At 45.5% G+C, this 25,945-nt stretch overlaps 3 protein-coding genes across 3 annotated transcripts in view; all 3 read right to left on the bottom strand.

Moving 5' to 3' along the window:
* Positions 1 to 25,945, bottom strand: part of LOC122411264 (organic cation transporter protein-like) — a 522,699-nt gene that overhangs the window by 355,725 nt on the left and 141,029 nt on the right. The gene's annotated exons all lie outside the window — the stretch shown is intronic.
* LOC122411382 (uncharacterized) lies at positions 6,829 to 9,135 on the bottom strand. Its single transcript, XM_043420130.1, has 2 exons — positions 8,901 to 9,135; positions 6,829 to 8,561 (listed from the first exon to the last, which is right to left on the bottom strand). The coding sequence occupies exons 1-2, from the start codon at positions 9,133 to 9,135 to the stop codon at positions 6,829 to 6,831; spliced, it is 1,968 nt and encodes a 655-aa protein (XP_043276065.1).
* On the bottom strand, positions 10,708 to 12,345 carry LOC122411381 (uncharacterized). The gene is made up of 7 exons (XM_043420129.1): positions 12,331 to 12,345; positions 11,863 to 11,998; positions 11,585 to 11,779; positions 11,346 to 11,501; positions 11,022 to 11,267; positions 10,837 to 10,895; positions 10,708 to 10,763 (listed from the first exon to the last, which is right to left on the bottom strand). Exons 1-6 carry the CDS (start codon positions 12,343 to 12,345, stop codon positions 10,843 to 10,845), a joined length of 801 nt encoding a protein of 266 aa, XP_043276064.1. The 3' UTR covers positions 10,708 to 10,763; positions 10,837 to 10,842.

Here is a 25,945-nt window from a genome sequence, read left to right as displayed (position 1 = left end):
CTTCGGGATACGATCGGCCGGGTAGACGCCTATAGCATGCTCCTTTATGTTTTTGAGAGATTGTAAGATCTGAAGACTGTTCATGATTCGGGGGTTCTTCTTCCTCCACGGTCCTGGCCTCAAACATACCAATGCTCCACGACGTGGTAGTCCTATACTTCGATAAGGAGGTAAACCGCTCGCTTTGACAGAGCCAGGCTTTGATTCTCATAGCGTTGTTCAGGGCGCATCTGTAGGCCTGTCTGTGGTTTGCGACGCGGTGGTGCATACAGCATGCGTCGCTTCGAGGTAGCTGACGTAATGAAGGAGCCTCTTCATCATCTTCTAAATTTATAATAAAATAGCCCGTGAGCTGCGCCAGATACGATGATTTGTCAGAGCCGCGCGTGAAAATTCGTGTCGCCTGACCCGCAATCCTTTTCAGATTTGTCTCCAACGCTTGTAGCGATGTATCGCCTTTAGACCATTCTATACCATGGACATTATCGCGTAGCCACATATTTTGACGTCTCACAAAGACTGGCAAGTTATCGTCCGTATAGGGCGGCTTTACAATCCAGTGACCATAGTCTTCAGTTTTTACCGATACGACGGCTACTTCTTTAGGTATAAACTGGTTATCTCTACCTCTCACGCCCTGCACATCAATAACAATATACATGATGCCGTCTTTTTTATTTGACCGTCACTCTTTGAATGCTCAGTGAAAACTGAGGGTGCTTCTCTCTCTCGCTCATCAACCGCTGAAATCTACGATGACCTGTCTGGATGAGTCAATCTCAAGCACATTATCATATTCAGCGTACACAATACAGTTAATCGTTGTAGGTAAAGACCCCGCGAAGCGTACTTCTATCCTCACGCTGCCATGCCTCACCAGATTCCAGTGGGTGCTGCTATTAGCAGAGAGATCGGGTGTCAGATCAAACGCGAAAAGGCAATGGCCGTATGGGTAGTTCAAACGCGAGATACAATTACCGTCGTTGAGAAAGTGAATACCCGAGCCAGAAAATAACGTGTGATATGCATCCACATACATATTACTATCTGTGAAGTCTGTCTGCAGGGGTTTTGACGGTATCTGTTGGCCGTCTACATATAAAGAAAGATAATTGATCGAGTAGTGGTGAAAATTGAACGGATTTTTGCCATAATCACCGTTGAAAGCCTTATTATCGACAAAACCAATTATTATACGTTTTGGTAGTTGGCCCAGTATGACGTTATCAAGAGTATCGCCGTGTATTCCGGCGTGCATTGATATAGCTTTAACCTCGACACGCGTCAGCGGATATTTTGCTGTGGATTTAGACAGAGCTCTCGCATGAGACAGGAGTATACCGGGCGCTATCTTAACGCGTCGCACGATTAGCGATGCTTCTGTAATGCGGATTTTACAGTTTTTCAAATCAGTCATGAGACAGAAAGCGCTATTGTTCTGCACGAGTCGCAAACGCATCTCAACACCGTTCAGCAAAAACCTTTCCTGATTGAAGATATCGCAATGCAGATGTCCAAGAAGATCGATCGTTCTATCCTTGCCTAACGCATCCCGTCTCTCTACAAGGCCTTTGTTACCATCGCCCTTATCATCCATTGCTCCCTCTGTATCGCTATACCATAAAGCGCTCGTAAGATGCGAGGTCTTCGCGGCGTACGCGTAGTTCAACAGAGTTTCAATATAAGCTCTATAAGCATAAGCATTGTTAGGAGGAGACACAAGTTTTTCATTCAAAAATACATCGATCTGGCTGAACATTGAGTGTAGGAGATTATTGACAGGTCCTACATCGGGTGATACGCCCTCTAACCCCCCTGTCTTTTTATAATCTGGGGCATCTATCTTAACGCGTATACTTAGCATTGTATGCGCGAGATCAATGTATTCATCCCCCTGGCCTGGGACGACAAATTCTATCGGTGAATCATCCGTCAGCGATGAGATTGGTTTGTAGTATACAGAGTGTGTCCCCTCGATCGTTGTCTGGGTTGGCGGTAATGAAAATAATTCAAGCTCCGACTTAAGACACTCGCACGAGTGCGCGTGTAGGAACGCCATTTTTCAGAGTGCAGTTTAAGCAAAAATATCCGTCACTGTTCTTGGTTTCTTGTTACGTCTCGTGACGCGTGGTTTAGCCGATGATCTTCTACCTCTCACACCCTTCTTCCTCTTCTTAACACACTTCGTTCTTGCACCACCGCCGCCGCTTGAACGTTTTCGCGATTTCACCGCCTTTCTTTTCACAGAGTTGCGCCGTGATACGCTCCCCGCAGCAGAATGCACCAGTTTATTAATTTTGCTGCCTTTATAGCCGGAGCCCTTCATGAGCGATGTAATTTTTTCCTCAGCTTTACGCCTCAGGTTTTGCCCTGATTCGCGCAGGCGCGTTTGAAACGCTTCTCTCGGTTGTACACCGGAGTTAACGACATCAGAGGCCATGTTAATCCCCGAGCGAAGCGCCTCTCTACCAACAGTCCGAGCCCCCTGTTTCAAGAGAGGTATGATACGTCGAAAGAGACCCCCTAAAAAACTTCCAATGCCATGACCTCGCTGGTTTGGTGAGCCGATATACACATGGCTGATACCGCCATAGCCTGTTCGAGCCCCGCTCCCCGTTTGCATCTCGAAGTACTCGTCATAGTAATCCATTGTAGATACACCCAGGTCAGTCTATACGTTTGAACTGTAGCGTCACCGTCAGCGTCCCGTGCTCGAATGGTATTGGCTCGCCAAACTCATCCCTTATATCAATGGTTATTGTTTGAAAACTAGTATGTAGTAAGGGAATATAACGCGGTGGCGAGAAGCTTTTTATCCTCACAGAGCCGTAATTATGGGCATCGGCGATAGCAACAGGCACAACACGTAGCAATGGTGTGCGAACATCGCCGGTAATATAGGGCTCGCAGATATCGGTATAAACGTACATCATGTTGGGGGTCCCGTTGGCTAAATTGGCAGGCCTCTGAGCAGTGTATCCTTCACGGGGCACTACTACGCCTCCTGTTTCGGTGAACCCTAAAACCTTGCTCAGTACGTCGGAGAAAAAAAAGGTGTGCTCCAGGCTCTTACAGGATTCGCAGACACGCTTCACCGTCACATACCCGTTGCGGGCGTGCTTGAATTTCAAATGGCCCGTGACATAAGGTATTTCGTTAATAGCCTCGAGCAATGTCCCTATGCTATGGTATACGCCGGGCGGCACACAGGCGTTATCTTCCTTAAAAGCAGACGCCTTTGAAGCACCGGCCTCCAACTCGCTCTTGATAGGTACGTACTTCACCAGGGTACCAGCCGGTTGCCTCGTTGTCACACTCAGGAGGTTTCGCCTACCCTCGGTAGGTACGTACCTCATTGAGATACCAGCCGCCTGCTCCGTTATCATATTCAGGAAGTTTCGCCTGCCATCGGTAGGCACGTGTAAAATGGTTGAGGGTATATGGATCTCGGCTAATGAAACAGCCCAGCTACCGTGAAGAGACATACGCTGCGGTAGATGTGTGGTATACCGCGTTGTTACATTATCGGGATAATAATCCATACTACTATTGCTAGGCAAAACCATGTAAAACTCGTCTTTCATTTTAACGCCCTCTGTTTAACCTGTTTTGTTTGCACTCTCGATAGCTCGGGTTCATAAAATACACCGTCAATATCCTCGTCGTGGAGATCGTGCAGGAAGTATACCACAGGACAAATACCGGACGACACACGGTGAATCTTGAATAACTCGCTGCTCCAACCACCTTCGTAACCTTTTGCAAAGGCCGCCTTCGCGCTACTGATACGCACAATGTCACCCACCTTATATTTAGGGAGACAACGCTCTGGCCTTTTGTATCGCTGTATCAAGTTATTCCGAGCCCTAGCGGCTGTAGCAAGCGTCACAGAGCCGGGCGTCATTTTTATAGCGCTATGCGTAGAGTTGTTGTATGCTGAAACAATGCTCTGTAGAACGTCGAGGTAGCGTTTTTGCCGGGAATACGTGAAATAGCGCCACATTCTCTCCTTCAGCGTTCTATTGAATCTCTCGACAATAGCCGCTTTGATATCGGGGTTTCTCGCAATGCGAAACTGTATGCCTTTTTTCTTTAAGAAATCCTGAAACGCAGCACCGACGAATTCTTTACCCCTATCCGTCTGCAGATAAACGGGTGATCGACCGTTGCTATTTTTCTTAGACAAGATGAGGTTAAACGCTTTAGCCACGGATGTGGCAGATTTGTCGCGTAGAGGCTGAACCCATGCGTATTTACTGAGAGTGTCTATCACGACGAGTAGATAAACATAACCATCGTTATAATCTTTAATTGAGCGAAGATCTACCAGATCAGCTTCCCAAAAGTCATCAATGTTCCGTACGTTATAAAAACGTCGCGGGAAGTGCTGTCGCACGGGTCTGTGTTTCGTGTAAGCATCCTGCCCCTCAAGCCACTGCAGCGTCTTCGTTCTGGATACTTTTTTCTGACGTGCCAGACGTAGCAGTTTAGTAGCACCTGAAAACGATGCTTCATGGGATGGATTAAAATACACTTTTTCCAGCGTTTTCATATTTATAATTTGAGGTTAGCCCAGATTACATGTCTTTTCTTATGATGTTTATTAGGATAGCCGTTGCCGCTCTGCCCTGCGTTATCTGATTTGCTATCACGGCCACTGAAGAACGGTGACTGACTCGTCGCACCTGTACTGTCGCTGTTTGTACTGCTGCTGCTGCTCTCCTCGAGCTGCGACGGTCGTAGCGTTGAATTGGCTCTTGTCTCCTGCCACAAGGCGTCATTACCGATGAACTCCCGCGGTGTCTGTATTGCTCTCAGAAATTTAGCGAAAGCACCACGCCCCGCCGGTTTAGATATTTTTCTAGCTCTCATGGCGTCGTTCACAAGATCAACGATATTCGAGCCCTGAATCGGGCTACCCTCAATCGATACGACTCCTCCGGAATCCCAAGAAAAATTGCTGCGTGGCGCGTCATGTAAACGACGGAGCAGTAACTTCGCTTTAGTGCGATATTTGGCTGGTATGCTTTCAATTATGACGGAGTCGTTCATGCCGTTACGAGTTTCTCCTTTTTCACTTTTATCATAATTAGACGCCGTTGTATGGTCGTTCTTCATAAGATCGCTGTGTTGTCGAGCTCTCTCGTCATCAGAAAAATGGAGATAACGCTGTAGCACAACCAGGTACGCTGTCCATTTTTCCCTCTCATTCTTGTAGGTATTAGAGTTCAAAATTTCATTCATCTCCGCGTCCAGTCTGGATAATACGGTATCAGTAGATTGTGGCGGTTGTGCCGAGGCGTTCCAGCCGGCCGTTGGCTGTCTCTGGTTTTGCATGCCCAGCTGTGCCACATGCTCCTCAGGGATAAGAACCATTTTTCTCGCGTGCTCCATCATCCCCGTCCGCCAATCAGGCTCGATAGAACAGTGCCTAGTATCGGTGCTAGTAGGAGCGGTAGAAACCCGCCGCTCTGGATAACAAAACGTTTTTTACTTTTCCAGCAGCCTTTTTTCGCGGCTAAACGACGGAGAGCGGGAGCGTGTCGTCGTAGCTTTTTTCGTTGATCAGCCTTCAAAGGAACGTTACCGCAAAGAACGTTCAAGGCACACTCGCAGATACAGCGGATGATGCTTGGGTCCGCTTTACGCAGGACAGCCTCGCGCTGCTCTTTATTGAGATACTGAAGAGCCCGTAGTATCGTCACGTGCTTTTTACAGAGCGGTGCACCGTTTCGCTCCATTACGCGTGTCAAACTGTCTAACCTCTCGACGTATCGCCCCTTTTAGCCGATTTTTTCGGCCTATAGGGATGGGGGGTAGCGGTGCCTTTAAGAATATACCACACGCATAGACCAATACAATAATAAGGGTGGGAGGTGTTTCCACAGGTGTTGGGTCCTTGCGTTATCTTGTTAGCTCGCTGAAGTGCGCTCAAAACGATCATGCATTTATCACAGTGCGATAGCCCTTTGGGCGCCATTACATGCGCTGAACTGGTAATTCACCAGCATTGCATCCGCTTTTAAACTTTTTCCGCGGTACGTAGACAAAATGATGGGGGTCGTCGGGAAAAATACAGGTACGGAATCTACAGTTGTCAGGCGTCGATTGTTTCAGGTCGAGTAGCAAATAACCGTGCGGCTTGGCTGTTGCGTCGTGGTACGCCTCCTGTAGGAAACGCGGGTTTTCAGGATACACCTGTCGCGCGAGATGCTGAATTTGAGCACGATCACGGGGATTTTTGAAAATCACTATATAGTTGGCATTCAGTGAGATATCGCGCTGGCCGTGTCCTTGATGGAATAAGTTCTGGGTAATAAAAATAACGCTCAGATTTTTATGATGACTGCCTTTGGTGAAAAGATCCACAACATTGTTGTTAGACGCCTCGCGCATCAAATCATCGATTATGAGAAGTTTTGCGCGAGGGTCGTTAGCATAATCAGCACTCTGAGGTAGACCCTCGTGGAACTCTATTGATTCACCATACTCCGTGTACGCTGACTGCCACTCGGAGTAATAGAAAATGACTCTCTCAAACGGCTCACTGTTCATCCGTGAAATAAACTTTAAAAACTTTTTTACAAAGTACGTTTTACCGCAGCCTGTGGGACCACAGATCATTGAGGTCCAGGGATGCTTCCACCGTACATCCATCTGCGCGAATGACCACGTTTCCTACGGGGCAGTATAATATAAAGAATTCGAGCAGTTGAAACATGTATAGAGCTTTTATTTTCCGGTAACAGTATAAATATTTTACAGTAATAACATAGATATTTTACAACGCTGCTTAACAATGTTTAAAGCGAGAGTTTTTATAAACGGTTACTTGTAGCCGTAAGGGAGCGAGCCGTATTCGCCATCACGTCTTCGCTTGACGCTCAGCGGCATGCACGATTTCTTTTCGGGTCGTGTGACAACCTGGTGGAACGGCGTACGACGTATTGAATCAAACTGTAGTACAACAGGATTTTCTCTCTCACCTATTATAAATGACCGTATTGATTCGTAATTTATCAGCGAGCTGTTTGCGTAATTCAGCGTTATGCCTTTAACCTTGCAAACCTCGCTTTCCGCGCCGCTCGGCGTATTAACTATGAAAGAATAAAATTTAGGGCCGCCTGAGATGAAAGACTTAATGTAACTGCCCTCGCCGTAAGAGCTTAGCTCGTCGGTTAAATCCCCTAGCAATTGACCCGTTGGCGGTTCATACTCTCCAGGCTCTTTTCTCGTGACATAAATAACGGAATCGGTGTCGCAGTACAGAGCACGCTTACCCAGCGGTTCGAGATAGGTGTAAAGTTTTAAACGGGCTTGGGCTGTGGTGTATGCAGCTATGACAGTATTTGCTATATTAGACGGTATTACAGCATCACTGGTTTTCGTATAATTAACATACAGCACCTGGTTGTTAACAGGTAGCATACCAGTGATCTCGTGCTCGGGGCTATTTAGCAGCTCCATAAGTTTTTCGCGTGTCGATACTATTTCTGTTTGCGGTAAATTTTCGCGTTGTCCAAATTTACCCCAAAAGGAGTTAAGACAAAGTTTGGCTACCGAGCGCAGCCCCGGGTTTTTCGCTACCGCACCCCGCTCCAGCTGAACCCCTTCGGCTGTCTTAAAAGCAGTTATATAACGCTCTTGGGCAGCCTCGTCATCTGCATAACCCTCGGGCCAACCGCTAGCCTCTTGTTTGATTTTAAGAAAAGTGTTTATGTACCCGGTGAAAAGGCCCCCTTTCTGTGTATCGCGGTTGTACTGCGTTATCTTATACTGCCAAATCTCGCTCACGGTTAATATTTTATACCCGCACGCAATAGCTTTTCGCAATTCATCCACTACCCAAGTACCGCTAAACACACGCTCCGCGGGGTCTTCATGAGGACACGCGTCCTGGTTCATTGTTTCGCAGCAGCTACGACATAACCCGAATAACAGGCGCTGATGCATTCGCACCGGCAGCACCGGATGATAAAGATTTTGCGGTGGAAGCACTGTGCATTTAACAAGGCCCTCGACGCGGGAAAGACTGATATTATTTTCGGGACCTGTCAGCGCCCTGCACTCGTCGCCGACGTATACCGTTGGATGACCCACCGGATATTTGCCGTACTTGCAGATGTATGGGTACAAAGAGCAAACGTCAACATATCGTATCTGCTCCCCGTCTTTCACGTCGTACAGAGTGACCATGTTTTCCGTGCGACCACCGAAAAAAGCATCGCGCGGATTGAGAGGCTCCGCTCGAACCAGAGGGTGATCACTCACAAAAGCGCTCATCTCTAAATCTGTTTTTATCATCCGGTCATACGCGCACTCCCAAATCTCGGTTAACGTGTAGCCGCTTGAGCGGATTCTCTGCGATATAGCGTTTGTTCTCTCGAGACGCTCGTTCAGTGTATCACCATCGCTTTGTACACGGTCTCTGTTTACAGTGAAACAGCTCAAACACCCGTGCCAATAGCAACCGTGAAACTGTAACACGTGGGCTGAATCAGGTGTTTCGTAGTAACCGTCTACTAATAAATTTTGAGGCAATTTAAACTTGCGCGAGCGTCCTGCGTGAATGATACGACGATTTAAAGAATGCTCCATCCACACGAGCCAAGAGACCGCTTTTTTTGACTGATTGTGAGCCCATCTGTAACCGCCCGTAGGTATAATACCGATCGTGTTAGGTTTTAAAAAATTTTTTCAAAAGATTTGAAAGCAGGCGGACGCGATTGTTGTGTTTTCGCTAAACGGGCAAACGCGTCCGCTGTCCTTGAAGATTTTCCGGAAAACCACACAGGCCTGTCTCAATATCGTAACGTCGTTTTTACAATAGGTTATGAGCTCGTTTGAAAAGTTAAATACATAAGAGGCATTCTTTAACTCGTTATACCATGCAAAAAAACGCTCGCGTTCCTCCGGGCGCATAGTGTCGGGAGAGTAATCGGCCGCAGGCGGCATCGGCCCAATATAATTTTGATTCTCGGGCCTATTGAACAGATGCGGAAAAGATCCTTTGGCGAGAGCAGTTTTTAGACCGAAAGATTTAGGCAGTGCACTCAGAGGCATGTGAAAGTAGTTCAAGCTGTCGAGAAACACGAGTTTGCCAATGCGCATTGTGATGATTTTAGTGCCGTTCATTATTAAAGAAGGGAGCTGCGTTTTTTTCTCCTCGATGAGGTAGCGCAGGATAAACTGGGCGTCGAAACCACCGGCGTTATGGGCTATTAAAAATACGTGAGAGAAGTTCGGCATACTCTGTATGGCTAACTCTACAAGTTGACACACAGGGTTCGTCCTAAATATAAACTCGTGATCCCCGCAATGCTCGCACGGCTCGTCTATAGAAGCATTATCGCAGCACTTGGTGCAGACACGTTGAGCTACGCAAAGATTCGGTTCGTGAACGCGCGTTGTAGGATCACCTTTTACAGGGGTACACTGCTGCGTTTCAAAATCATAGAATATGAATATGTTCTCTATTGGCCTCTCATCGACGCGAATAGGCCTCATATAGCACAGGCGATTATAGGGGTGCCGCGATTTATACGTTTTACAGAAACCCTCCCCGCACACATGCGTCTTTTTCTCTAAAGGTCTTATCGCGCGAAAGCAGTTACGGCACCGCTGAAGAGACTCGCAAACAGTGTTTACCCTGTGTTTACGACGGATGGTAACAGCCCTGTGATTTTCTAAACATTGCTCCCCAAAAAAATCGCGGTTACATGTCTCGCATCTGATCGCGGCAGCTGCTCCCAGAGCGCAGGGCGGTGCTTGAAGGCAGCGAGGGCATTTCTTTTTTAAACATCTATGATCCCGACGAGAACGGACGTTACAGATTGCGCAGAAGTTTAAGCTGCCTACAGCACCACGCAGATTCAAGATAGGCTGGAAATGATGCGACCGCTCATAATACAGAATGTATAACGTGTGCCGGACTGAGCCTACTGTATCCATAACCGTCTGTGTACCGTCAAACACCGGTCTTTCGCGTCGCCCCAAAGTCAAAAACTCGAAAACCACGATAGCTAACCCCTCGCGAGCCAAATAATTCTGGTATATAGCAATTTCGCGCATACCGCAGCCAGCGGGCTGTATAACAACATTTGCGCTTCTCGTGAGCTCAAGCGCCGCCTCTTTTTGAAGCGACCCGTTAATCTGTCGTATACGCTGCCATCTAGAATGCAGAGCCCCCGAGCGTATATCACCCCTTTCCGCGTACGCGCGTGCTGTTACTAACGAGCGCGGTAGACACAGATTGTCGGTATTTCGAATCGTTAAAATTGATTTTTTAGCAACGCCCTCGTGTGTCAAACCTTTTCGCCCCCTACCCTCCAAACCTTTAACGATACATACTTTTATATGGAAAGAATCATTAATATCCAGAGACGCTGCACTTTGAGCTATGTTTGTTATTAATTGCCAGATATCTACAAATGTATAGGCGCGGACAGGGCGGAATGAAAGCCAGACGGGGCCGTGCGCTAAGCAGCTCGCGGAGAACGAGATCCCCGCGTAGTCACCACCCTCACAGTGACTCGTGAGATGCGTCAGAAGATCGCGGAATGCTCCTTCAAGCCATGCTGTCACGTTTGCGCCAGCTTGAGGTTGGCGGATACGCAGTGTTATCTCCCGACCACGTAGTCGAAAACGTTTGAAATAACGAGCTGTATCGTGCGTGATGATGATCCGCCCTCCCGGGGGTTGCACATCCCCGAAAGCCTCGCACCCCTGTGTATTGCGCGTTCTCCCCCCGCCCGTTTGTATATCTGTAATCAAACAAAAGCGTGAGTTATAGGGTAGAGATCGCTGATAAAAAGGCATATTGTAACTTTAGTGTACCTCGTACTAATCGCGGTACGCCAATAACGAGACAGCTGACGAGTCAGCTGACGAGTACCCTGTGTTAAATATAATAAAGCCTTTTAAACATATCCTGCATTTACCGCAAGGGCTAGAGATAAAGAGAGAGAGAGAAAGCGCGCGAGTGAGGGAGAAAGAGAGAGAAGACATTATTATTTCTTTACCTGAATCACACTCCATCAGCTCTTGAAACCATAGGCCGAAGCGTCTAGCTTCTAATCGCTCCTCGTTTAGACGCTCCTCCTCCTCCCCCTCCTCCTCCTCCTCCGCCTGTTGAGCGTCCAGCGGATACACCCCCAGCTGATTCTCGGGTTGTACGAGGTCATCATCTTCCTGCTGACGATGGTGGTGATACGATGGACCCGCTATCGCTCCGTCGTCATCGTTAGCTCTGGTGTGCCGGTACACAGCTGTTTGGGTTATTTCATAATTTCTGTTTATTAACGCGGTTTATTTTTATTTTATTATCGCTGTACGGCTATGCTTACCCAGTATATCAGACCGATCGCTAAACATCAAGGAGGGGTTGAGAATAGTCGACGCCTCGTCGTCATCAAATTCGGGCTGCAGCGGTACCGGCTCGGCCGAGGTTGCCGAGGTGCTCGCTCTAGGCTCTTCCTCGGCCCTCTCCTCATGCTGCGGTTCTGAAAAAAAACCGCGCCAGTAGCTTTTATATCTAAAAACGAGAATCGCTGATAATAATGCCAAAACAGAGTTGAATACACACGGTAGAGGGCGGTTTGATGCTCTAGATCCGCTTCCTCCGCAGCTCTCGTCGTCTCAGCGAGAGCCTCTTCTTCTTCGTCACTCACAGCGTCGTAAAACGGCCGATATATGGTAAAATGCTGCGGTATCGTCTCGGCCGGGGCTGCCGAGGTGCTCGCTCTAGGTTCTTCCCCTACCCCCTCCTCGTGCAACGGTTCTGGAAAAATACCGCCCCCGTGGTTTTTACGTCTAAAAACGAAAATCGCGGATGATAATGCCAAAGCAGAGTTGAATACGTACGGTAGAGGGCTGTTTGACGCTCTAGATCCGTTTCCTCCACAGCTCTCGTCGCCTCAGCGAGAGCCTCTTCTTCGTCACTCCCCGCATCGTAAAACTGCCGATAGCCTATGGTAAAAAAAAAATAGCTGTTGTATTGCTAATCGCCAACAACAGTGATTTATCGTGATAATGGTACTTACATCTGATTTCACCGACAAGGTCTCTTACGCGGGGGGCTTCTAAAACACCGCGGCGCTGTAACTCGTCATACACAGCATCCAGCACTCGTTGACCACTTAATATGCCTCTGTTATAGGCCACCACTAGAGCACGTAAAGGGGCCCACCAGATCACGTATTTAAGTCTGTTCACGAGTCGAGCACCCGATAAACGCAGCAACTCGTAACACCATAGGTCGTTACACCGGCGTCTCAGCTGAGCGCTATGCGGTTTTGTTAGACGTAAAAGACCCAAAATACAAGAACGCACTGATTCATCCGACATTGTAAGGGGTGATCGTTAAATACCGTTCTATATGATGGTTGAATCGCTACTGTCATATCTCGAGCGAGAAGATAGGTGTGAATCATGATTAAAATGCTAGCGATACTTTTTTCAAGACAGCAAAGGAGCAGTCGCTGAAGTTTAACAGTACTCTGCATGGTCCCCGGTGTTTGCGTGAAAAAGCACGCGCACGAGTGAGACAGCTTTGTTTAGCCCTGCAAGCATATTTCCGAGCATATTGCTCCATCTTCTGTATAGCATCTTCTCCCGAAGACCGAGCTGTGTCTTTAGCCCTCGGAGATACGCTCTTCATAAGTGAATCGGCTGAAGTCGCAAAATAGCATATAATAAAGAATATATATTGATGGGGATTTGTTTAGAGGCATCAAGAGGCTGCATCCGTATGTGTAATCCCGACAGTTCTGTATAAAGCATCGCGTCTTACGGTAGAGCGAGAGAGAGGACTGCTCACTAAAGGATCGGTATGATGAGAGTGAGCGAGACGGCATACGTCATCACTGCTACAGCTTTGAAGAGTTGTGCCTCTACATCTAGCGAGAGAGCAAGTGAGAGAATGAGCGGTGTCGCGAGTGTGAGCGAGAGGGTATATACTGTTGCTGCTGCTCTCGCGCGCTTCACAAGAGAGAGAGTGAGCGAGAAAATGTATCATGTCTCCAGGTGTGGGCGAGAGGCTGTGCTCTATCCATGTTACAGCTCTGGAGCGCTCGGCCGATGCACGTGCAATTCTGATGACACTGCACGACGACGTCGCGAGAGCGCAGAGCCTCGCATCTCATGAGAGCGCAAGCGAGAGGGTTTATCATGGCACGGGAGCGAGTGAGATAGCATGCTCTATCATTGCCGCGACTCTCAGATGCTCGAGTATCGGGCCCCACGAGAGAGAAAGAGAGAGAGGATGTATCATGATGGTGGAGCGAGCGAGACGGTATATGATATCACTGCTACAGCTGTGAAGCGCTGTGTCTCTACGACTAGCGAAAGAGCGGGTGAGAGAATGAGCGGTGTCGCGAGTGTGAGCGAGAGGGCATATGCTGTTGCTGCTGCTCTCGCGCTCGTGCGCTTCACAAGAGAGAGAGTGAGCGAGAAAATGTATCATGTCTCCAGGTGTGGGCGAGAGGCTGTGCTCTATCCTCGTTACAGCTCTGGAGCGCTCGGCCGATGCACGTGCAATTCTGATGACGCTGCACGACGGCGTCGCGAGAGCGCAGGGCCTCGCATCTCATGAGAGAGCGAGCGAGAGGGCTTATCACGGCACGGGCGCGAGCGAGATAGCATGCTCTATCATTGCCGCGACTCTCAGATGCTCGAGTATCGTCCCCCACGAGAGAGAAAGAGAGAGAGAGAGGATGTATCATGATGTTGGAGCGAGCGAGACGGTATATGGTATCACTGCTACAGCTGTGAATCGCTGTGCCTCTACGGTTAGCGAAAGAGCGAGCGAGAGAATGAGCGGTGTCGCGAGTGTGAGCGAGAGGGCATATGCTGTTGCTGCTCTCGCGCTCGTGTGCTTCACAAGAGAGAGAGAGTGAGCGAGAAAATGTATCATGTCTCCAGGCGTGGGCGAGAGGCTGTGCTCTATCCACGTTACAGCTCTGGAGCGCTCGGCCGGTGCACGTGCAATTCTGATGACACAGCACGACGGCGTCGCGAAAGCGCAGGGCCTCGCATCTCATGTGAGAGCGAGCGAGAGGGCTTATCACGACGCGGGTGCGAGCGAGATAGCATGCGCTATCATTGCCACGACTCTCAAATGTTCGAGTATTGTGCCTCGCGAGAGAGAAAGAGGATGTAGCATGACGTTGGAGCGAGGGAGACGGTATACACCATCGTTGCTGGCTGTTGCTTAAAGAACCAGTGCGATGCTATGACTTAAGGTCAATGCTACGATGACGTACTCCCCCGCCTGCTTAGAGGCTGTGCACGGTGAGCGCGAGGTACCGTATCTCGAGAGAGAGAGCGAGCGAGAGCGTATACGTTGACGCGTATGCTAGCACGAGAGCGAGTAAGAGGGTGTACGCCGTCGAGATTGCAGCCACGTGCAGTTTTGATGAAGCAGCGAATACCTCAAGCTCTCGCGAGGCATCGCGCCTCGCGAACGGTCTTATCTAAGCGCGAGAGTGAGCGAGAGGGCATGTGTGATTCCTTTGCCCCGTATACGAGGATGACTGCATCGGGCCGAGGTGCCAGCTGTTTTACACCCCTCCTGTCCTTCTTTTGCCCCTGCAATGATGTGCTCACCATAAGCACGTATTTGCATGAACGTCTTAGCCGTCAGTCTTCAGCCGAACCGTGCGCGAGTATCTCGTCACGGCCTCGTTTATATACCGCTCCTCTACAAGTTTTTTCTTTTTTTTTTATTTTTCCACCAAAAATGTATCCGCGCTACCGGGATTATGAGTTTTTGTGCCACTCATTTACGTGCCGCGTCATACGGTTCTTGAGCGTTGCGTACCTGTACATCCGTACCGACGCTCTGGAGCAATTGTATCTCCACGTGGTAAATTTAATGTATAGTGAGTTTATAGACGGGAGGTTGGGCCGGCCCATCCAAAGCGAGGAGGCAACGCCGGGTGTGAACTGTGTGGTGGTGCTGCGGGGCTCGCGTATTGCGTACCGTGGGGAAATAGTGTAGTGCGATAGCGGTGATTTTGTCGAGGTGCATTTGGTGGACCACGGTGACAGTGAGTTTTACGAGCTAAACTGCCTGTACCACCCGTCAGCGGCATTAGAGGCGATACCGGCGCTCGTGATAGAGTGCTCCCTCCACAGCCTCGCCTACTTAGAGGCTTTTCACCATCCCATCCATGAGATGGAAGCGCTGTGCGAGGGGCCTCTTACGGCTACGGTCATGAGTCCTCCTGCACGTCACCCCCTGAGCATCCAGCTGTTTGCCGAGGACGGCCGGAATCTCGGGGGTGTTCTCGTGAACGAACTGCGGGCCGCCTATCCCGATTACGACGAAGGGGTTGAAGACGGGCTCCTCGGCGTTGCTGCCGCCCCGGACGACCCTGAAGAGTAGTGTGTGTGTGTGTGTGTGTGTGTGTGTGTGTGTGTGTGTGTGTGCGCGCGCGCGCGCGCGTGAAAAACAATGGTGCGCGAGACAGCGGCGCGGAGCCTGGGTCGGGGAGAGAGAGAGGCACGCCACCCTGGTAAGTTTCTCGATATATATTTTTTATTTTTTTCTTTTTAATTTTTATTTTTTTATTTTCTGCTTTTTTTTTATCCCGTTTAAAAATAAAATTAATATAGAGAGAGAAAGATTTTTTATTTTATATTTTTTCAGAAATATAAAATAAAAATATATATACCTGAAAAAAACGATGGTGCACTATGGCGACACGCTCATCCCCCCTCCGCACACCCGCAAACCTCTCGCCCACAACGCCGGCCGCTCGGCCTAGTGGGGGAAAGGAGTGGGGATAGGAGTGGGGATAGGAGTGGGGATAGGAGTGGGGGTCGCCATAGTGCACCACCTACTACTGATATTTATCGAAAATAAAAACAGCTTGTGGTTTCGATTTAGAATTTTTTGAAGTTCTCAGACTGGCTCTTGAAAAAAAAGAAGAATCGGAGCGACACGGTATTCTTCTACTAGATGAAATCGCAACTCGGGAAAGTGTTAGCGTAAACACAAAACAACTAACGTATAAGGGACTGATTGATATGGGTGACGAAGGTGACAAATCATCGAATTTCAACGAAAAAGCTAACCATGCATTAGTGTTGATGTTTCAGCCCTTGAATGATGGTCATGCTTAACCCATTGCGATGTTCGCTTCGAGAGGACCTGTAGCAGGCGGACTCCTCTCACAGCTTATCGTCAAGGTGATTATTTTATTAGAAGGAGTTGGAGCGAAAATTCACGCGGTTGTGAGTGATGGAGCGAGCCCGAATCGGAAATTTTGGTCCGAAGTTGGAGTGAGTGGAGGGAAGGATTTTCTTCGCAACTATTTCGATCACCCGGTTGAGCAAGGCCGCAAAATATTCGTCTTTTCCGAAACACCACACCTTTTGAAGACTATACGGAATCGTCTGTACAATAATGGAGTATTACAGGTTCTTATGTACACTCCCGTCCAAAAGTTTGGGTTCACCAGTCGGAATTTTTACCCACACTAAAAGTTCGATAGCTTGGTCAAAAATCAATGGGATCGAATTTAATAAACGTCATTTTGAAGGGAATAAGTTGAGCTTCAATTTGCCGCCTCTTAAATTCTTTTGCAATTTTTTTTTTAGCTGACACACGTTTTAGAACAGCGCCGTTTTTTGACAAATTTTTGGCGTTCGTAAACCGGTTTCCAATATAGTAGAATTTTTTTTCGCTACTTTCCTCCATGACATCTTTGAAGGGGATAGAGAAAGCTTTATTTTTATTTTTTTTTAAATATCGTACGATTTTTTTTCGCACGGTTATCTTAATCTCAGCGAAAAATTAGGAGTTTCAGAAATTGTGGCATATTTCGAAAACTTTAGGGGTTCCGAGGAAACGTCAGAAGGGTAAAAAGTTGTGTTGGTTTATAATAAACTTGTTCGAATTATTTTAGATTACGTTTTTGAAAAATTTTGTTTTCATCTTTTCGGTCAGGTCTCGACTGACAATAACTTAAGAAATATGGGGTTTGGGATAAAATTTCAGAGGGGAAGAAAGTTTCAATTTGTAATTTTGAACTCACTGACATTTTTCAAATTTTTTTGTCGATTTTTTTAAAAGAAGTGAGGTACTTGTTTTTAGATTTCATCGCAATCCCCATATCATTTCGATAGAAAACATTATTCTTTTAGTCTCTTACCTTATTTACACCTGTTTCTCATTGAAAAAGCTTCTCCCACAGAAGCTCGATCGGATTCAATTGAATCCGATCTCTTAACTTAAGTTAGGAGATTGTGATGGCCAAGCCGTATTAATGATTGCTCCTTTTTGTCTGAGAGCACGTTCTTCTACCGTGAACTCGTCATTGAGAATGGAAAAATAAAAATTTGGGTTCTTCCGTCTACGCAGTATATTCCTCCACTGACAAACTTTTCATCCATGATGTTAAAGCACCCATTGGTATAGTTTTTTTTTATTAACTAGACGCAGTAGCGGCTTTTTACAACAACACACTGCTGGTGTCAACTAAATTTGCCAAGCCATAATAAACAAATCAATCGAGCGAAACAGGTGTAAATAAGGTAAGAGACTAAGAGTTTTCTATCGAAATGGTATGGGGATTGCGATGAAATCTAAAAAAAAAGTACCTCACTTGTTTTGAAAAAATCGACAAAAAAATTTGAAAAAATGTCAGTGAGTTCAAAATTACAAATGGAAACTTTCTTCCCTTCTGAAATTTCAACCCAAACCCCATATTTCTCAAGTTATTGTCAGTCGAGAGCTGACAAAAAAGATGAAAAAAACAAATTTTCAAAAACGTAATCTAAAATAATTAGAACAAGTTTATTATAAACCGATACTACTTTTTACCCTCCTGACATTTCCTCGGAATCCTCAAAGTTTTAGAAATACGCCATAATTTCTGAAACTCCTCATTTTTTGCTGAAATTAAGATAGCCATGCGAAAAAAAATCGTACGACATTTTTCAAAAAACAGAAATGAAGCTTTTTCTATCTTCTTCAAAGCTGTCGTGGAGAAAAGTAGCGAAAAAAATTTCTGCTACATTGGCAGCCGGTTTACGAAGGCCAAACATTTGTCGAAAAACGGCGCTGTTCTAAAACGCGTGCCAGCTGAAAAAAAAAATTGTAAAAGAATTTAACAGGAGGCAAATTGAAGCTCAACTTATTCCCTTCAAAATGACGTTTATTAAATTCGATTCCATTGATTTTTGACCAAGTTCTCGAACTTTTAGTGTGGGTAAAAATTTCGACTGGTGAACCCAAACTTTTGGACGGGAGTGTATTTCAATATTTAATATTCATATGCACACTGTACACAAACTTGAGCATTTACGTGATAATAATAAAACTTTCAGATGGATCCTTCTGTATCGTTATTGAAGTGGGATCTAGAATCGCGGCAGCGACTCTGAGACAAGTACATTTATATATATGACGAGTTGCTGCCAGTGACTCTTTACCGGAGCGATAGCGTTTCCAATTGTTTTCGAAATTTTTTAAAATTTGTTTCTTCAATAATTAATTAATTATAGCATTCTGGAGAAGATTAAGTTGAAATATTTTTTATTTTTTTTTTCTTTCGATTGCGACGTCTTCGAACTCTGTAGCTTAATGCGTTAAAGAGATATTAATTATTTATTTTTTAATTGCATCAAAAAATGGTCTCGGATTTTCGCACACATTTTTGATGTTTATTTGTTTTATTTAGTGACAAATCTGGTGCCATAATGCAAGTATATACCTATATATTTTCATGACGTATAACGTATGGTGTGTTGTTTATGCTGATAGATGATGAGGTTATAAAAATCGCGAATTTGACAGTTCACCGATATCCCGGTCTGTAGTACAAGTATATACTGTGACGAAACACTCGCGCGACGGCCCGAGCCCGTTGAAACTAACAAAACTCCGCGATCTTTAGATCGCGGACAAAACATCGCGGCGACCACGCTCGTCGTTATTGACAGGTGGCGGCCATCTTAGGCCGGTAGGCATGAGCCCGAGCGGGACAACCGGCACCGCTCTGAACTTCGCCGCGCTATATTTTACTGAAATTAATTCTTTTTGATTTTTATTATTTCAAGTCGCCGAAGTGAGTAATTACGATCAAAATCACCAAAAAAATAACACGAATGTAAGAAAAATGATTACGAGTCAAATTAATAACTGTGACGTGACATTTCTGCCCCGCCACTCGTACGGACGTTGTCGACCAGTGGACCGGGTTTACGGCCCTTTTGACGCCCCTCGACTCGTCGGGCGATGTTCGGAGTGAGACTCAGCACCACGTAGCTCTTAAGTTTAGCTTAGAATGCGCCTATATTACCGACCGAGCGATACTTACCTTCTGTGACTACCTTTTACCTCCGAGTGCAGGGTGGAGAGAGAATTTTAGTTTGCCTATTTTTGAGTAATCATGACGTTGCGTTTTGACAGTGGAGTTCGATATTGGAACGAGTTGGTGTTGTCGCTGCCACCTGACCCTAGCAAAGAATACTAGTCGGCTTGCTCTCCGGCTGTTCGAGCCGATCTCGCTCGCAAGAACCCTTCCTCCCACACCGTCTACGAGCACCGAAAAACAATCTCGACCTGCGGGCGGTTGAAAGAACACGCTGGCATTGGCCATTTTATGAACGCCGCCCGTGTATTTCCCGCCGTAGCAACCCCGAGTTGCACCGCCCGCACTACCGTAGATTCGGGTGTCAAAGTCCGCGTGAACCGGCGCCTCGTCAGGTGGGATCTGGGGGCGTTTTCCGGAGGTGAGGTGCTGTTTTGCCTGGTAGTTATTTTGTGTGCCCACCACGCATCCTAGACGTCAGGAATCGTGAGGGAGGCCTCCCCTCAGCAGTAGACTACATACAGGTATGGCGCCCCCCACTCCTTCCCCCACCACAACACCTACCCACTCCAAGCTATTTTTTCTCACTCCACGGGTAAATAGCTTGGTGGACAGGTGTGAGGGGGGGGGGGAAGGAGGGAGATAGTGTGAGAAGTACCATACCTGTATGTTTTTCTACTTTTTTCTTTTTTTCTCTTTGGGAGTAGTGGGTCGAATAACACTGTTGAATACATTTTAATTGTTTTTTTTATTTTTCACTCATATTCTAAATACATTAATGGTTTACAAAATATTTGAAAAAACCCACATATTTATTATGATTACAATATTGTTTATGGAGTTGACGCGCTGCATTCTTTTATCTACGCGTACAACACCTTTGTGTACAAGCAAATCTACGATCCGTGAAACTACCACCACCACCACTCATCATATCATTTTTACGAACGCTGTTATTTATCCGACGGAATGCGAAGGCTTTATAATATTGACGCACTATTTCATCATTTTTTCGGGGATTATCAGAGAAGAGATTGTTGAATTTATCCATACCAAAACCACAAGACATAAGGTGCAAAAAAATAACACAAAATTGGCCACAAACGTCTGAAGAATCACTTTGGAGTTGCTTAACGTTGAAACGGAAGAACTTGCAATTTCTCCGGAGTCGTTCGAGGTGTTGTGGAATGATTGGTGGTAATCCATAACTATCGAAGTACCATCCGCTTCCATTTCGATCGACGTACATTGCGACCCAGTGCTCGCCAGGTTTTGAGTGTTCATCTGTGTTCACAATTATTCCAGCAGGCCTTGTCCAAGTACGAGGAATTTCATCAGCCGGAAATACTCCAGTAGTCGCAATCGGTAAATAACGTAGAGCGTCTCGAATTTGTTGTGTGTTCATGCTCCGTTAGCAAATTGAAGAATGGTGAAATGATATACTTTTTCACTTTATATCTGAATTCATAACAGATGCATATCGCAGAGTTATAATGCTCATGAATAGTTTCTATTCCTTCAAATGAGAACTTCGTTTTGAGGAAAATTTATACAGGGGAAGCAACTCATAAATGAATCTTCACTCTTGTCGTCCGTTTCTGGATTTTTTTTCTCCTCCTCTGGGAGTACGGTGACAGGTACTTGATTATTCATCCGTAGGATAAATTTTTTCAACATGAGAGTCTGCGTTAATGCACAACGATTCGTAGGCTTCACAGCACCCAAACTATGTCGTAGACATCTACTGCGTAATTTTTTGAATCCTTGGCATCCCCATTCCGGTTTTTCGAGATCGTTGATTTCTCGCGTAATTACATGGCTCAATAAATCGGCTTTTTCGTGACCGTGCGTCCAAATAGTTTTTGCATGCCGTGCTATTTCACGCAAATTGGCATAAAGTTGTTTACAGGAGACATCACCCTCGTATCGATCCAATCCATGGTGATGAAGAGTCAAAATTTGATTCTCGTGACGTATTATGCTGGGCAGTTCGTGGAATGCGTATGGAGGAGAAACAATCCAATGCATGGTGAAAGGTTGATTTAGAGCAACGACGGCAACTTCTTTCGGTAAAAAACGATGCTCTCTATCACGCATTCCCTGAATGTCGATGATTATTTCCATTTTTTACGTCCGTACTGAACAGCGGCGCGCAATGAACTGACTTGTTTTCTCTCCAAAATCCAATTCTCCGTCGAAAAGACGAACGACGAATGCAGAGTAATCTGACACCTGCTTTTTCTTGAAGTTCAACCGCTGAAGTCAGCAATTACTTGACGCGAGGCATCGATCTCCAGAACATTATCATATTCTGCATATACTATACAATTTACAGTAGAAGCGAGTGCCTCAGCAAATCGTACCTCGATTCTCACACTTCCATGTTTCACTAAATTCCAGTGCGAACTGGTATTCGCGGAAAGATCAGGTGTCAAGTCAAATGCGAAGAGACAATAACCCCTTGGATAATTTTCTCGATTGATTGAGTTACCCTCGTTCAAAAAATGTATTCCTGTACCAGAAAATAATGTATGATAGGCATCAATGTAAAGATTATTTTGGGTGAAATCAGGTTGCAGAGGTCGAGAAGGTACTTGCGCCCCATCCACATATAATGAGAGGTAATTGATTTTATAGTTTTGAAAATTGAACGGATTCATTTGAACGTTTCCATTATATGCTCAATTATCGACAAATCCGATTATGATTCGTTTTGGAAGTTGCCCAAGCACGATGTTGTCAATCGTTTCTCCATGCACTCCTCCATGTAGCGAAATGGCTTTAACTTCAACGCGTGTAAGAGGGTATTTTGCTGTTGTTTTTGCCAATGCACGATCATGAGAGAGTAAAACTCCTGGTGCAATTTTTGTTCGTCTTACTAATAATGTAGCTTCGCTTATATTCAAGCCACATGAAATATCCGGTTGAGAGCTCATTAGACAAAACGAGTCTCTTGCTCTCACAAGTCGCAGACGCATTTCTACATCATTTAAAAGGAAACGTTCTTGATTGAAAATATCACAATGTAAATGTCCAATTAAATCGACTGTTTTTCCAGCTGATAGTAGTTTTGCTCTTTCTCGCAAGCAGATATTATTTTTAAAACTCGTATCATCCATTTTCCCTGGAGTATCATCACTCCATAAAACGGAAGTCAAGTGAGATTTTTTGGCCGCAGGCCCATAATTTAACAATGTTTCTATGTAAGCACGGTATGCATAAGCGTTATTCGGTGGTGAAACGAGTTTTTGATTTAAATACACATCCACTTGGTTAAACATGGAGTGTAGTAAATTGTTTACAGGGGCAATTTCTGGTAATTTCTTAAGCGCATCTTTCGATCCTTCAGCTTGCAAAGAGGTAGATGGAGTTTTTATTTGCACACGAAGACTTAACATGGTATGAGCGAGATCGATGTACTCATCACCTTGTCCGGGAACGACGAATTCTATCGGAGAATCATCTGTTAGAGAGGAAATAGGCTTATAGTGCACCCAATTTGATCCCTCGATCGTAGTTTGCGTAGGTGGTAGCGAAAAAAGTTCGAGCTCAGATTTTAAACATTCGCGTGAGTGTGTATGTAAGAAAGCCATGTTCGCTGTATTCCGAACGATCTCTTATGCAAATATATCAGCTACGCTACGATAATTTCTCCTTTTTTTCGTCGTTTTCCTCCGTTTGTTAGTCGGTTTCTTCTTAGTTTTCTTTTTCGTTTTAGCACTTTTCTTCTTTTTCTGAGCGGTTCGGTTCGTTCCACGGCCACTGAGAGAATGACCAGATGACGCTTTTTTCCTCATTTTATAGCCCGCGCCCGTCATTAATTTATCTATTTTTTCCTCAGCTTTCCGTTTTAAATTATTACCAGATTCGCGTAGTCTGGTATGAAATGATTCCTTCAAATTCATATTATTTCTGACGACATCAGATGCGATATTGGCACCTGTGCGAATAGCTTCTTTACCGATCGCAGCAGCTCCTTTTCGTAGAAGCGGTAATACACGACGAAAAAGTCCTCCCAAAAAACTTCCGATTCCGTTTCCTCGTTGGTTTGGGGCACCGACATAGACGTGACTGATTCCACCATAGCCGCGACGCCCATATTCCAGCAGAGCATCCTCGTCGTCGAAGTAATGTTCCATCAGTTATTTATTGTAAGCGCTTAAAATGTAGCGTCACGGTCAACGTCCCCTCCTCGAATGGAATTGGTTGTCCAAATTCGTCTCTTATATCGATTTCGATCGTGTGGATTTCATGGCGTATAAGAGGGATGTATCGTGGAGAAGGGAAGTGTACAGTTCTGTTCGCTCCATAAACATATTCATCTTCGACTTCTATGGAAACTTTTGATAATAATGGTGCTTGGACGTCTCCAATTATATAGGATTCGCAAATATCTGAGTATACGAACAGACTATGTGGGATTGCACGAGCTAGAGACGCAGGGCGATAACCTTTATACGGATGTTTAAAACTGATACCTTTTTCCTCCTCAGTAACTTCACCGAATCCTAACATTTTTGCAATTGAAGGAGACATACGAAACCCGTGGTACCTCGGCTCATCACATTTTCGCGAAACTTTAACGTATCCATTATATTCTTGGGTAAATTCTAAATGTTTCATTATACAAGGTAAATTATTTATCGTATCAAGCAAAGTGTTAATAGTACGATACACGCCGCTCGGAATAATATCCGTTTCTTCTAAACGTTTACTATGATCACTGCGACCAGACTTATCATAATCACCGTGTTAAAAAGTTACAGTATGCGGTGTTCGCGGAACGTGATAGAAACATTGGATAGCTTATTTCTTTGACAGCTACTCTCCACACTCCATCTAGGTGAAGATGGCGTGGTAACTTGGTGTTGAATTTTGTAGGGGCATTGCTAGGAAAATATCGTGTACTGCTCTTACTAGGCAGTACGACGAAGAAAAATTCTTTGTCTCTAAAATTCATTTTGCAGAGTCAGCAATTTTAGAATTTCGTTATTCCGTACGAACGCGAGATAATTTTTGCGAGTAAAAGATTCCGTCAATGGGCTCGTTGTTTAAATCGTGTAAAATATATACGACTGGATGACGGTTCCTTGATATTCGCTGTATTTTGAATATCTCTCGAGTCCATCCACTTTCGTAACCTTTCGCGAACGCAGCTTTTGCACTACTGATACGCACCAAGTCTCCTACACTGTATTTAGGCAATTCAATATTTAATTTTTTTCTCGAAGAATTATATCGGCGCGCGAGATTTTCACGAGCTAGGCTAGCATTTTCTAAAGTCACTTCAGAAGGTCGCATTCGTGTGCCAGAGTGACGCGTCTGATTATACGCATGTGCGAATTTTTGCAAAACATCGATATAACGCTTGTTTCGCGTGTATGTAAAGTATCGCCACATTCGATTTTTAAGTGTGCGATTGAATCGTTCAGCAATCGAAGCTTTGATATCGGGATTACGCGCTGTACGGAAATTAATTTTTTTTTGTGCTGAAAAATGTTGGAATGGAGATCCCGTGAATTCTCGTCCGCGATCTGTTTGTAAAAGAAGGGGAAATCTAGGATTTGAGTGTGAAAGTACCCGTGCAAACCCCTGAGACACACTTCCGCATGTTTTATCACGCAGCGGCTCGATCCAGGCAAATTTACTCAACACATCGATTACAACTAAGATATATTTGTAGCCATCGTTGTATGTCGCGATAGAACGGAGGTCCGCCAGATCAACTTCCCATACATCATCAATATTATTCACATTATACGTACGTCGAGGAAATCGACGTCGGATGAGCCGATGTCTGGTATAAGCGTCTTGACTCTCTAACCACGGCTCGACTTTATTTTTGTCAATACCTTTTACGTTTTTCAAATTTTCAGCGTTAGAAAAGGATGCAGGGTGGGAGGGATTATAATAGATCGATTTGAATCGTTTCATAGTTTTAACGATCTCCAAATAATTCGTTTTTTACTCGAGCGGCCACGTCCTTGTTGAAACCCAGTTGCGTCCGTCTCCTCGTACTCACTACTACTTGTATCTGAAGTTATATCAGCAATCTCTGGGGAGATGACGCGTTTGCGGGGCGTAGATGCTTCGATGATTGTAGGCTCTTGAAGTACCTCAGGGTTACCAATAAATTCTCGAGGCATCTGTATCTTTCGGAGATGTTCAGCGAAATGAGCACGACCCGTCGGTTTAACTCGTTTTCTAGCACGCATCGCATCATTGATGAGATCAACAATATTGGAATTAGGAATTCTGGTACCACCTATAGATACCACGCCGTTCGCATCCCAACTCATTCTTTTTGAGGGTGAGGTATTTCTATGAAGATTGCGCAATAACATTTTAGCCTTTGGGTGAAATTTTTTTGGAACACTGTCGATAATAAGAGTGTCGTTTAATCGCGATCTCATCTCAGCTGATTGTTCCGATGTATCATGATCTTCATCCGCATGCATTTCATGTTTTTCCGAAGTTTCATCCGTTTTTGCGGAAGTATTCAATTTATTTTTCTCATCGTACTTTGAATGTGAAGTGAGATTCAGATATCTATGTAAAATCTGTAGATATGCTGTCGATTTATCTCTATCACTAGCATACGATGTAGAATTCAAAATTTCAGCCAT

Source organism: Venturia canescens, chromosome 5, assembly GCF_019457755.1.
Source record: "Venturia canescens isolate UGA chromosome 5, ASM1945775v1, whole genome shotgun sequence".
Lineage (NCBI taxonomy): Eukaryota > Metazoa > Arthropoda > Insecta > Hymenoptera > Ichneumonidae > Venturia > Venturia canescens.
The sequence above is the reverse complement of the archived record's forward strand: the minus strand, read 5'-3'. Positions and strand labels throughout refer to the sequence as shown.

Excerpts from the sequence above, each read along its gene's own strand:
- LOC122411381 (XM_043420129.1), bottom strand. Across the intron at positions 11,268-11,345 it reads CGATCGGTCTGATATACTGG|CTGTGTACCGGCACACCAGA; the intron begins GTAAGCATAGCC and ends TAACCCAAACAG. Across the intron at positions 10,896-11,021 it reads GCTGATGGAGTGTGATTCAG|GGTACTCGTCAGCTGACTCG; the intron begins GTAAAGAAATAA and ends TATTTAACACAG.
- LOC122411382 (XM_043420130.1), bottom strand. The coding sequence starts at position 9,135 with ATGAACGGCACTAAAATCATCACAATGCGCATTGGCAAACTCGTGTTT. Across the intron at positions 8,562-8,900 it reads GCGCCCGGAGGAACGCGAGC|GACGCTCGCGCAAGTTTAAA; the intron begins GTTTTTTTGCAT and ends TCATTCACGCAG.